The 13886-nt window shown below is 42.9% G+C and overlaps 1 protein-coding gene across 1 annotated transcript in view; it reads right to left on the minus strand.

Annotated features, from left to right (window-relative positions):
- Positions 1-2275: 2275 nt before the first annotated feature.
- DIP2B (disco interacting protein 2 homolog B) overlaps positions 2276-13886 on the minus strand; it is a 250778-nt gene continuing 239167 nt past the window's right edge. Inside the window, exons 34-38 of the mRNA XM_054975565.1 lie at positions 10106-10163; positions 8369-8443; positions 7740-7917; positions 7085-7208; positions 2276-6155 (exon numbers count right to left, since the gene is read on the minus strand). Of these exons, the coding sequence (XP_054831540.1) occupies positions 5903-6155; positions 7085-7208; positions 7740-7917; positions 8369-8443; positions 10106-10163 (688 nt within the window). The 3' untranslated portion in view covers positions 2276-5902. The remainder of the gene's footprint in view (positions 6156-7084; positions 7209-7739; positions 7918-8368; positions 8444-10105; positions 10164-13886) is intronic.

The raw sequence follows: 13886 nt of genomic DNA on the forward strand, positions 1-13886 counted from the left end.
TGAGTAGCTGTGTTAGTTTGTGAGTAACAGCTTACTTCTGAAGAAGTGTTACTGGGCTCTTGCTCTTTGCTAGGTTAGCATGTTCATTGAGGCACGGTCCAATTAGGGCCCTAGCATCTGAAGATTTAATAAACTGACGCTTCCAGATAGGCTTCACAAAACAGCCGTAGGTACAGGATGTTACATAGTCCCAACGTTCCTACATCTTGTGTCTGCACAGTCTGTCTCTCCAGGAACAGCTACAGATGACAAACCCAGCCTATGGTGATAAAAAACATTCCTGCCCACTCCTGGGAGTCTATTTAAGCAGGGTGGGACATAGAACCTCCAAACTGCATGCCTAATCTCAAAAGTCTCAGCCCCTCCTGCAGCAGGCTATATATACCGTTCCTGAATCCGTTTTATTTCTGACCGTCAGTGCTTCCATCTTGTTTGGATTAAATTTTATTGTCTACCTCTAACCTGTACCTGACTCTACATGCCAGTTCAGGATATTCATGGATTAAATGAAGCGGTGTCAGCAGCACATTGATGATACTATATTCCCAGTTGCTCACTGCTGCCCGAGCCTAAAACGCTCTCTCCTCCTCCTGAGAGCTCATATGCAGTAGGCCTCTTGGAAAAAACTTCAACGGATGCTACTGAACAGACGCAACGGTGATGTACTCTCTTTACCACCATCACTTTGGCTAGAGAGAATAGGCTTCACCTTATATTTAATTGACATTGGTGCAAGCCTTCTGGTCAGTGCCTTTTCAATCACTCCAGTTCCTCAGAAAGCGAGGTAATGGAATGCAATCTGAAGAGAGAACAGTGTCCACATGGCTGCTTTTAGAATCAGCGTTCACCCAAGGCTGCCCCTGTCCTTGCTAATTCTCTACTCCACAAATCAAGGGTGTGAGTTGCTCAACCCAAGTTCCTGTATGTTCACTTTAAAAAAAAAACATAGTTGTCATTGTAGCCTTACCTTTAGGTGCTCCTGATGACATATACTCCATCTTGACTGATTTTATGACTGCTATTCTGTTTTTATAAAACTAGAAACACTTTTCTAGAATAATCTTTACAGTTAGAATGTAATTACAACAGGTCAATAGACCCAGTTATTGCACAGATCGAGGCTGGCACCAACATAATTGAGGCAGATTTTGCACAAAGAGTTTCAACTATCTAGACTATTATGTTAGATTCTGTGCAAACAAACCTTTTAACAATTGCTTTGGTCTGTGAAGAGAGATCTGCTTTATGACATTTTGCAAAGGCCTTACACATGACCTCCAAGAGATCATTGCTCCCCTCTCTGAACTGCAAAAGTGATCATTCCCCCAAGTGTGGTTTACTGATTCCCACACATGACCTCCAAGAGATCATTGCTCCCCTCTCTGAACTGCAAAAGTGATCATTCCCCCAAGTGTGGTTTACTGATTCCCACACATGACCTCCAAGAGATCATTGCTCCCCTCTCTGAACTGCAAAAGTGATCATTCCCCCAAGTGTGGTTTACTGATTCCCTGAGCAGCAGCATGACCTAATTAATGACTGATAGTAGTAGCCTATAATACCTAAGACAGCTGAAAAATGGTAGATTTTAAGTTTTATCTTTTGTGACAGATTGACTTAAAAGAATCAGGTCTGATCAAGTAGAACCTCAGTGCTGTAGCAGCGCTGAAATCCCTCCACTAAAACCAGAGGTCAGGGGATTACAGGAAACACATCTCCTGTGAGCTATGTAACAAGTTTGTTTTCCGCATGAAGGGCTAGTAGGCCTCAGCATCCCTTATGGAAGGCACCAAGGCACGGGCTTTGAAAAACTACAGGTGGAAGGTGCAATATTTATTTTATATGCTTCACTTATACTCTGCCTTTCCCCTCAATGGGGACCGAAAACAGCTTACATCGTTCTCCAATCCTCCATTTTGTAGTAGAATGTCAGTGGTATATAGTGGAATAATCACTAGAAACACTTTAAAAGCTTGCTGTTGGTACTGCATCAAAACTGGGTGTGGAGGGAGAGCTTTCTAGCCTTTGGATAGGGGAGAATCAAGCAGATCTGCTGGGAGGGAACCTTGCGTAAAGGTCACAATGCGGTGGGTCACACTCCCAGTCTAGGTTCAGAATTTAAAATACAGATGCAAATGGACCTTTGGGAAGAGATCCATTCCTTAAGTGTAAGGATAGATTTGAAAAAATGCATTTTCAAGACCCGCATATTTTCCAGATTCAGAAAACTCTTGCCTCTCTCTCTCACGTGGGACAGGAAATGAAGAAGGAAACAGTCAGGCATCAGTATTTATTAACACGAGACAAAGAAGACACAATCAATGCGTTAATGGAACACTGTCCAGCCAGATGTTAAAATTTTTAAAAAAGTATTTCTAAAACCTAATTTCAAATAAATAAAAAAAACTTTATACATAATTACACTGCTGTAATTTGAATCTAACAATGGTAAACGTACTGACGTTAATGAAATGGGGGGAAATGCCTCAAGAGCCAAAGAAACGTATCTATTGTTTTTACAACCACATCTTCAGCATAGTTAAGCATGACCCATCATTCTTGACTATACAGTCAACTAAAATCAGTAAATGAACAGGTCTGGTGTAATAGGTACAATAATAATCATACTGATCAAGAGTGGAAATGCTCTGAAAATAAGATGTGAAAGATGTCTTTGTTACATGTTCATGGTAAATGGATTCACAGGCTAACACACACTCCCAACTGCTTTGTAACACTACACACTTTTGAAAACCTAGTACACTTAGGTTCAGCATCACCTGAGCCAATACAGAAATTCCCCTAAAAACTGGGCTAGAGAAACGACTTTGCCCCTTTGGATTCATTAAAACAACAACCAGTCTACTTGGTTATGTGGGAAAAGGAAGGGCCAGCTAGGTCCAGACAGGTTTTATAGCAAAACCTATGTATCTTTCCTGAATTCCATTCAAAAGCTAGAGATGATGGAGCAGCATACCCAAAACCACACAGAGCAAATCAGCATCACACGTCACGGGAAAAACAACACCAATTTCACAGTCATTCCTTTGGAATCTCAGCCATTTTGTATAAGCTACCTGAAGGCCAACAATTGTGCAGCAGTGAAGAGGTCCCAAGCTCAGAGAGTACAATTAAAATCTTCAGAGTGTTAATCATAAAGGCTTATGGCACTCTGCATTCAAAGTCATACACAATCCTGGGAAGAAATGTCACGCTTAACAGCTGAATCAAAGGGGGGAAGTTGTATTCAATAGCATCCTCTGCCCCCCCGATAATATTTTATTTACGTCCTTAATACCCCATCTTTCTCCCCAGTGGGGACTTAAAGCAGCTTATGTCGTTCTCTTCATTTTATTCTCACAACGGCCTTGTGAGGTAGGTTAGGCTGAAAGTGTATGACTGGCACAAAGTCACCCAGTGAGCTTCCATGGCAGAGCGAGGATTTGAACCTGAGTTTCCCAGATCCTAGTCTGACACTCTAACCATTACACCACACAAGTCTTCCAGACTGAAAGGTCTAAAACGTCATTCTAGGAAGTCGCTCTGAATGGAACATAGAAAGTTATGCTAGATTTTGTTTGTAGCAATGTGTAAAGGGGGTGTGGTGAAGAGAAGATTTTATAGAGGTGAAGAAAACTGCCTTGTATATTTGGCAGAAGAATGTAATCTTGTTCCATTCAGTGGAAAGATGTTAAAAGTGGTTTATTAGAATAATCTGATAGTGGCCATGATTGCAGTTAAAAAATCAGGGCTGCGTGCCCAGGACATTAAATGCTGAAGCTGTTGGTGCTATGCTCTTCACATGCCGAATGCCAGCAGCTACTATATTTTGTTTTCCTAACCAGCACAGATGACACATGAAAACTATCAGCACGGAGGGGTTTTCAACCTAAGTAGCAGCACCGCCCTATGGAAATACTGATAATGCAAAATATTCAAAGTCTCCCCTAAGTGAACCAGTAGTTAATATTTCAACAGTTCAAAGCAATGGGCCTCCCTTCATCCCATTCTAGTTTTGCTGTAACTCTTTGTTTTAGGATATTTCCCATCATTGTTATACATGACCAAAGAAGAAGGATAACCTCAAATATCTGCTAACGTATTTAAAAGTTTTCTGTCAAAGTATCAATATGTCAGGCCATTAAAAAAAACCTGTTTGAAAGTTTGTACAGAAAAGTTTTCAAGTATACATATGGAATTTGTCTAAGAGGAAGCTGTCAGAGCTGCACTAAATGTAGCTGCTGTAGTTTAGGATTCAATCCGAGTTTATATTTATATCTCTTTTAAAAATGTCTAAAAACATTGACTTTGTTACAGGGTGGATAAACAGATATTATTAAAATATCCTAACTATTTACACAATAGACCACAAATGGCCCAAGTAGAATTGTTACCATTTCTGGCATCGTCTTTCAGTGTTTTCTTAAGCAATGGAGAGAAAAAGAATCTAAGGGTACAATGGGGGGGGGGCACGGAGAAGTGATCTAAACGAAAGGGTGAAATCTTCCTTCACCTCCCAGCCCAATGGGGGATAGGAGGTTGACAAACCAGTTTCAGGCAATGATGGTGTCAGCGCATTTTAAGGCATCTGCTTTTTCTTCTCTCCCCATAAATACTTTGAAGGCTGGAAACTGATCAGCTGCTTTTCAACCACATTCGGAGAGGTACTTCCCCCCATGCTTTCAACAGAATTGCCCCTGTCCCTGCTTTGAAGACATTCTTGAACTGTTTTCACTTTGTGAAATAAGTTCCACCTAGAAACCAGGGAAAGCATCAAGGAGACTGCAGATCTTTTTTCCAGTTTAAAGTCTCTCTGTGCATGTGCATTTGTTAGTGCACACAAAGAATCATGAAAGGAACAGTAAGCAGGGAGTCCTGACTAAGACAGTGGATCAAGTGGTTCTGGTTAAACGGTGTCCTGCCTACACACCGCTTTAGGGCAATGGTAAGCAGAGGCAATAGAGGTTACCTTAAACATTCCAGAGTTGCAACTTTTTTTCCTCTGCTGTTTTGACAATGCTTTTAAAGCGTATGGGCTTCAGCCTCTTTTAGAGACGTGCGTACTGAACACCTAGGCATCTGCATGCTGCGACATACTCTGGCCAGCAATAAAACAGAACGAGTGGACGACCTACTTTGAGCTCTGCATTTCTGACATCAGTTGCCTAACAAAACCCAGAATTTGGTTCAAGGGCTTTAACCAGGCCCTCAAATGGCATTGACCGCATATGTCACCATCATCTGAGCCAATTTTCTAAATAAATGAATTATGCATATTAATATTTACATATTTAAAATATAGGCAAAATTCCTTTTTTTAAATTTAAGAAATATCTATATGAATAAGCAATTCTTCTATTCAGTGGGTTATTGGATTTGGTCATGGCACAATTTTAAGCATGTGGTATGATCCCATATTAACGGTACATTACAGAATGAAGCTAACGCACAGCTGCAAAGCACACGGTTTGCTGGGGAAAGAACAGGATTCACATGACCTTTTTCTTAACAGTTTATCTCAACTAAATAAACCCTCCCCTTGTAGAATCCTAAAACAGTATTAGAAAAAATACAAATATATACAACAGATGAAAAAAAGTTAACACTACAGTAAAGGCCTTAGTAATGCATTGTTTTCTCATGCAGGTCTAAGCTTTCCACCGTGTAAATCTAACATCCTGCAGTATCAATACACACTTCCTCCAGCAAGCTGCCATCTCCTCCTGTTTGATCAGTCTGCCTTGCTTTCAATCCAGAAAGTGACAGTGGAAAGGAGCAGGACAGCACTGTTTGGCTTCACAACAATCGTTGCTAATTTTCCAGCCAGCTTTTGTTTTGTTTTTGTAGCCATCTCTGGTCCCTGCGAGGTCTGTAATCAGCGCTGTGACCTGCACGCTCAAAATTACATGTTGTACGCTACATAGATGGGGTCCAGCTGGTCAGCCAGGAAGCTGTCCCGGAGATGCATGCGTTGCTTCTCTCCTCTGGAATTGATGGGGATCACCCCAGGGTCGACCACCACCACAACCCCCACAATCAGATAATGTTCTTCCAGGACCACATTGGTAACCAGAGGGACCAGATCGAGGGCCTCTTGCTCACAGCCACATAGTTCCACTACCACCACGAGTAAGTTGGTCCACGTGAAGACAGCACTGAAAGAAAAGATTCATGGTGGTTAGGTACCTTTACGGCACACCACATTCTTCATCTCTTTATTAGCTAGGTAATCGCTCTAAGAAGTAAATGACACAGCCAAATTTCCCATAACACACATGTGGTTCCTTCTCATGCAAGTAGTGCCCACTCACTGCCCCCCTCCCAAGCGATTCCACGGGTCCAGTTGTTAGGAGTGTGTCACGTGACACAGCCGCAAAGGGAATAACAAGAAGACCACATGTAGGATATAAGAACCGGTTACAGCATCTACTACAGGCTTGGGGAACCCGTGCATTTCCCTCTCATATACACAGATCTGTATGTCCTCCCTGCTACTCCATCAGCTCCACAAGCCGGGAAGTGCTCCTTGCCACTTCCTTCCTAGGGAAGGATAAAGAATTGTGGGTTCTCCACTTGGTTTGCTGCTCCGTCATTTTGCAGGTAACTAAGCACAGCACATTGGAACCGCTGTGCTGAGACATGCATCGAGCTGCTTGCATTGGACATCTGCTTCATATCCTTAAGCCGGGTCCTGCTCACATGTCTTAGAAATGCCACATACCCTGTGTTGGTGAGACCAGACCAAAAAGAAAGGTGAAACCGAAAGCATCCTTGGATGGCTGCACAAGGTTTCCCAACCTTGGATGGTGCCAAAGCAACGCACCCACATTTAAACGCTGGAATGTATGACTTGTAATGTTTAGAAAGTGGATCTTGGCAAGCGTCTTTCTAACTTAAAAGCTGTTTAAGTCTCCAGTTCTCTTTGACTGGAATTATAATGATGGATCATGTATTATCATTTCTTAATCCTATCTTTAATAAAAAATGAGATTGGAATCCAGATTGCTAGTGTCCTAACATTTCAGTTTAGCACTGTTGCAGTTCTACTGCAAGGGGAAACTAATATATTTCATAGGTTTCATACCATTCAGCAATGCTTCTGTGTGTCCGAGAAACTGAGGTCTCAATGTCAATGGGATGATAACGCAACCCTCGTAGTTCCAGAGTTTCATCCAGTGCCCCTACAACATATAGTGCATCATGACGTTCTGAAAAAGAAAATTAAAAGTTACATGTAAAAATTCTTCAAACTGGAGTTGGTAAATGACAGTGAGGGAAGCAGTAACACCCTTGTTCTGAAAGCTCAATAAATATACATGAAAGAAAGTAGACTGTTTTATCTGATATATTAATAAGAATTGATCCATTATGGTGATAGCAATTTCTCTCTGTAATTCTGTAACTGAAGGGTTCTTTATCACACTGTTACATTATATTGAGAACCGCTCGTCAACTCACTCCTCAGTCTAAAAATAAGTGAGTGCTTACTGCCCCTTGGGTCCAGAGAGAAGCAAATATGAATATAAAAATTATAAAATGTATGAATTAAAAAAAATTAATGTATCATTTATTAAAACATTTGCAACCCCACTTTTAGGTCTAAATGCCTCCAAAGAAGCCCACGTTGTCACAATGCGCTCAGTTCATGGCTTCGGTCCTGAAGTTCCCTGCACACTGTCATCCTTAGCAGATGTTAAGAATCCTCTCAACTTGGGAGGAGAAGGCATGTTTCATCTTACCTCCGCTGGCAGCTGTGAGTTCTGTTCGACGTACAAAGCCAAGATACCCTGTTCGTGCCCAGAGAGTATGGGCTGCGTCACCAAAGCTCAGGCGGGTGTTGAAATGGTCTGCTTGGAGGGTTTCATTATCATAGATAGTATAGTAACCACTGGCAGTGTGGGGGCTATTCACCCATACCTGTGAAGGCGATAAACTCAGGGTTTAGATTAACAAAGCAGCTGTTGTTTCCTGTTCTAAAGCGAGAAGATCAAACATGGCACCCCTTGCAATGAAAAAGGCTGAAGTGAAAGGACAACAGCTTAAATATAATGTACGCCTAAACAAGACACAGTTTTTAGAATTCTAAATTGCTAATAACAGGAAAAAGGTACAGCCTTTAAGAAGCATCTTCATTTTGAATGGATGCATTTTTCTAAAATGTATTCATTTGACAACCTACATGCAACTCAACATGGGGAATGAACAACAGACCATTAGAACTGTTGTGGATATCAGTCAATGTTTCCAGCACTCAAATAATAAACTAGTCAGGCACTGAGAAGTTCCCCAATGCAAGACCTTTTGAAGCAAATGAGAACTGTGCAGGACTAGTCCACATGCATGAAACAAAAGCAACAGCAACATGTACCTCTCCAAGGTGAGAATCCCCAACAGGTCCTTTGGTCTCAGGATTGACAATGATCACTTTGACCCCTGGCAGTATCTAAAAGAGGAATAAGTAGGACTGAATGACCATTCTGATGCAAGGTGTTTTAAATAGCAAGAAAGTATTTCCAACCTTGCAGATCTGTTCTTGTGGGATTAAATCCAGCATAATAAGATCCTGCAGCCATAAAACAGGTCCTTATGAGCTTTGTGTGCCTGAATGATCTACTGACAACCAGGGGTCATTTTGTAGAAAAAGAGCTGCAGGAACTCATTGACATAACTCATTAGATAACTCATTAGCATATGCCATGGCCCTTGACAGCATCAGAAGTGTGCCATTAGCATGACTGATTTGCATATGCCACACACCCCTAACATCACCGCAAGTGTGTCAGAAGGCAACGCCCACCCCTCAGGCTCCACCCCAAAAACCTCCAGGTATTTCCCAACTCAGGCGCAACAGTAACAAGGACAGGGTGTTTCTGTAGTGCTTTTCTAGACAGATCAGTGCCCTCTCACCACAGAGAACAAAGCCAGAAAAACACAGATACTGTACATTTGGGGGGAGAGAACAGCAACACTCACCACCACGAAGATCAACACTTGCAGGCCCGGAGGAAAGAGGCACAGGCCCAGCTCCGAGGCTGCTGCGGCCTACGTGTTGCCTCGCTTGCAGGCCCAGAGGAACACCCGCGCAGGCCGCAGTGGCGCTGGCTGGCCGCAGGGCCAGCTCCAGAGGCCACCGCAGGCTGCCTTGACTGGTTTGCAGGCTGGGAGGACGGGCTACGCAGGCCGCAGTGGCGCTGGCTGACCGCCGGGCCAGCTCCGGAGGCCACCGCGGGCCGTGCGCCACCTTGACGCCGCCGCCACCTGCTGCTAAAGACGTGGGCAGCACGAGGAGGAAAAGGAATCACGTGGGTGGGGCCACCACCCAGATGATCTCTTTTCAGAGGTCGTTCTGGTGCGTTCTGGTGCGTTCCCCCTCAAAATGAGCTCTGCTGACAACTAGTATTCATCTCTGATACCAACTGACTAAAGTGTAAAATATGTCCACAAGGTCTACTTTTACTTTACATTACTTCACACTGGATTGTGTTAGTGTAAGGGCTATCCCAAATGTTCTGCAGCAGTCAACTCAGCTTTGCCATGAAGAATATACTCAACAAGGAGGTGTTTTTTTGTTGAGTTGTGCCTGTACGATGCACGTTTGTAAATATATGTTTAAAAATACCCTTAGGTGTACACCGCCCTGAGCCCGCTTGCGGAGAGAGCAGGATATAACCCTAATATATAAATAAAAATAGATAAATAATGTGTCAAGTAGCCATGAGAAGATAACATCTGAGAAGATAACTTCTCAGATGCACACTTCTGCCTGTGCATCTGTTTGCCCAGAGGAGCAAGTAGCAACTGCCAGCACTGCTCTCTCACCTTCCTCTAGGCAGTGGCAGGAAAAACGGCAGCACAGGTTCCCCCTTTGCTGCACGGATAGCTGCTCCTCCCTTTGCGATGTGGGGAGGGAGACAAGAAGAAGAGCCACATCAAGAGAAAGAGGATGGCCCAAAGGGGGGGTAGCAATACAGTGGTGGGTGGCAGTCAGGCCTTTCTGGGGCCCTAGGAGATGCCCAATGATTCCAGCCCCTCCTGCTGGCCTCGCTGCTCCATGACACAAGGTTGTCTGTATACAAGGTGGTTTCACAAACAGATGTCACATTACCTTGCCTGACTCAGAAAGCAGCAGGCTCTGGGGAGCACCTCTTTCCACTAGCCGGACTCTGGGAAAAGAGAGTGGTGCATATTACAAAAGATAAAGCAAAGGAAGTGCTTGCACTGTTAGAATGAGTATTAAAGGATAATAAAACATCCAATATTCTGAACCACCAAAACAAGTATACAATTGGTTTTATATTTCCGTAAATTGTCAATAAATTGTTTAGGCTGTTCCTAAACAGGTTAAGGTAAAATTCATGTCAGAGTGAGAGTGAGAGTGAGAGTGAGAGAGAGAGAGAGAGAATCACCACAACTGACAATTCAAGATTTCAACCCATAAAAGGCATTTCTGCACAGTCTTTTTTGCTAGTTTCTGAAAAATTACTAATTAGCAGAGAAAAAATCCTGGTAAAACAGAATCACTGGCTCTCTTGTAAACAACAACCAGGATCCCCTGCATTCTGCAAAAGCAAAGAAGTTGCATTGGGTTTTTGGAGTATTTGTTTTCTGTATCACTGGACAATGCCGATAGTCCTTTGACAGGGGCGGAGCAGATTCTTCCCACTTGGGACGTTAAATATCAGGCCCATGCAGCTGCCGGGTGATTGCTTGGCTCAAGGGCAAGAATGCTGAAAGATCAGTAAAAGGAATATTTTTTTGTCCATCCAGCTCTGTGACATGGCCCACCCTTGCCTGTTCACAGCCCAGGTCTTCCAGACACCACTTGGCAGTGCCCTAGATATGATATATTTATACAACAAGTTACATATTTACTTGTCCAGCCCAGTCAGACTTTGGCAAATTAAGTAAGTTGCTGTGAATCAATCAATCAATCATGTACGTAACCCAATGATCTGCAGACCTTGCAGGACTCTCCCCTTCGTCTCCTGCTGCAACAGGAATCACATCAAACCACAGTTGTAAGCGTCTATCCTAGTGAACTGTGTATGAACTTTAATGTAGTATTTTTAACAGGTTGTATAACCACACAGATCTCTGACGACCAACTGAAAGTAGTGGACACAAATGGTTGTCTCGCTGTTAGAATGGACCAAGGATGATCTGCTCACTTAACTTTTCCTGTCACCTTTAAAGATTTATGAACTTATCTTGCTCCTGCACATGGCATCATGAATAATCAGTTAAATCTAAAACCAGTCATATTTTTATATTGATGTCATGTGCAAAAGATCTTAGATTTCTCAGTAAATAATGTATGCCAATTAGTATAAAAGATGCTACTCAGATAAGGAGTTGAGAGTTTTTGCTGAAATAGTAATAACAACAACAACATTTGATTTATATACTGCCCTTCAGGACAACTTAACACCCACTCAGAGCAGTTTACAAAGTATGTTATTATTATCCCCACAAAAAACACCCTGTGAGGTGGGTGGGGCTGAGAGAGCTCCGAGAAGCTGTGACTGACCCAAGGTCACCCAGCTGGCTTCAAGTGCAGGAGTGGGGAATCAAACCTGGCTCTCCAGATTAGATTCCCGCTGCTCTTAACCACTACACCAAACTGGCTCTCATGAAGATATAGGTGAGAAAAATACATACGTATGTGTGCCTACTGAAAATTAATAATAATAATAATATGTTTATTGCTTTTCTGGCCAAAGCCATAAGCCATACAAACACCAACAAAATATGAACTGTACACTTGAACATACCCAATTCACATAGACGTAACTTGCTACTGAAAATTCAATGCATTTCATAGTAAATCTGATTCTATATCAATCTTAGATTTAATTGAAAAGAGTCCAGTAGCACCTTTAAGACTAACCAACTTTACTGTAGCATAAGCTTTCAAGAACCACAGTTCTCTTCATCAGATGCATCTGACGAAGAGAACTGTGGTCCTCGAAAGCTTATGCTACAGTAAAGTTGGTTAGTTTTAAAGGTGCTACTGGATTCTTCTATTTTGCTACTACTGACTAACACGGCGAACTCCTCTAGATTTAACTGAGAGATATTAGGAGAGTTAATACCTGTTGCATGTACCTGTTCATTACATAGGTTGTATTTTAATAATCCTTTATATTTTTGTATCTTGCTTTATTAAAAAAAATTATTTTAATAAAGAATAAACAAACTCTCACTGAAGTCTCTACGTGCCTTCATGGGAAGAGGTAAAACAAAGAGAACCCATATAAATTCTTTGCATTAACTAACAAGATCTCCAAAAGAGAGATCTCTGTTTTGGGGTCTCATATCTAAGGCATTCATAGGACAGACCTCTAAAGAGGAGTATATGAGGGTTACTAGGTACTGCAGATCAGCCATCAGAGAGGCCAAAGCTCAGTACGAGCTGGGTCTGGCCAGGAGGGCTCGCTACAATAAGAAAAACTTCTACAGATATGTGAGAAGCAAACGCAAGGTAAAAGAGGCAATTGGACCGCTGTTGGGAGTAGATGGAGAAACGCTGATGCAGGACAGAGAAAAAGCAGGCAGGCTTAATGACTTTTTTGCCTCTTTTTTCTCCCTGAAGAACTCAGGCACATCTAGAGATAGTAGAAAATGTGGCAGGACACCTGGGGAGCTACTTGACATGGACAGAGAAGTTGTGGAGAGGCACCTGGCAGCACTAGTTGAATGCAAATCCCCTGGGCCTGATGGGGTGCACCCAACGATGCTCAAAGAACTTTCTAGAGAACTTGCAGAGCCTCTGTCCATCATCTTCAAGGCCTCCTGGAGGACTGGGGATGTGCCACAAGATTGGAGAAGAGCGAATGTTATCCCAGTCTTTAAGAAAGGGAGGAAGGATGACCCGGGAAACTACAGGTCGGTCAGTCTAACTTCTGTTGCTGGGAAGATATTAGAACAGATTTTAAAGGGATCAATCTGTAAGCATCTGAAGGACCGCTCAGTGATCTGGGGAAGTCAGCATGGCTTTGTTCCTAACAGATCTTGCCAGACCAACCTGGTTTCCTTCTTTGATCGAGTGACCAGCTTACTGGATCGGGGGAACTCTGTTGATGTGATTTATCTGGATTTCAGTAAAGCTTTTGATAAGGTCCCCCATGACATTCTGATGGGCAAACTGGAAGACTGTGGAGTGGACTATAGGACAGTTTGGTGGATAGGGAACTGGTTGGAGGACCGCACCCAAAGAGTGGTGGTCAATGGCGTTTCATCAGATTGGAGGGAGGTGTCCAGTGGGTGCCGCAGGGCTCGGTTTTGGGACCGGTACTATTCAATATTTTGATCAATGATCTGGATGAAGGAGTGGAAAGGCTGCTCATTAAATTTGCTGATGATACCAAATTGGGAGGAGTAGCAAACACCCAAGAAGATAGAATTAAAATTCAACAAGACCTGAATACTCTGGAGAAGTGGGCAGCTGTGAATAGGATGCAATTCAACAAAGACAAGTGCACATCTGGGCCACAAAAATGGGAAGCACAAATACTGGATGGGGGATACACTTCTGGGCAGTAGTATATGTGAAAGGGATCTTGGGGTAAGAGTGGACTGTAAACTGAATATGAGCAGTCAGTGTGATGCGGTGGCAAAAAAGGATAATTCAATCTTGGGTTGTATCAAAGGGGCCATAGCGTCAAAATCGCAGGAGGTCATAGCCCCTCTCTATACTGCCTTCGTCAGGCCACATCTAGAGTGTTGTGTGCAGTTCTGGAGGCCTCACTTCAAAAAGGATGTGGACAAAATCGAGAGGGTGCAGAGGAGAGCGACGAGAATGATCAGGGGTCTGGAGACTGAGCCCTAAGAGGTAAGGCTTAGGGCCTTGGGAATGTTTAGTTTGGAGAAGAGGAGGTTAAGGGGGG

The sequence above is a fragment of the Eublepharis macularius genome, chromosome 4, assembly GCF_028583425.1.
Source record: "Eublepharis macularius isolate TG4126 chromosome 4, MPM_Emac_v1.0, whole genome shotgun sequence".
Lineage (NCBI taxonomy): Eukaryota > Metazoa > Chordata > Lepidosauria > Squamata > Eublepharidae > Eublepharis > Eublepharis macularius.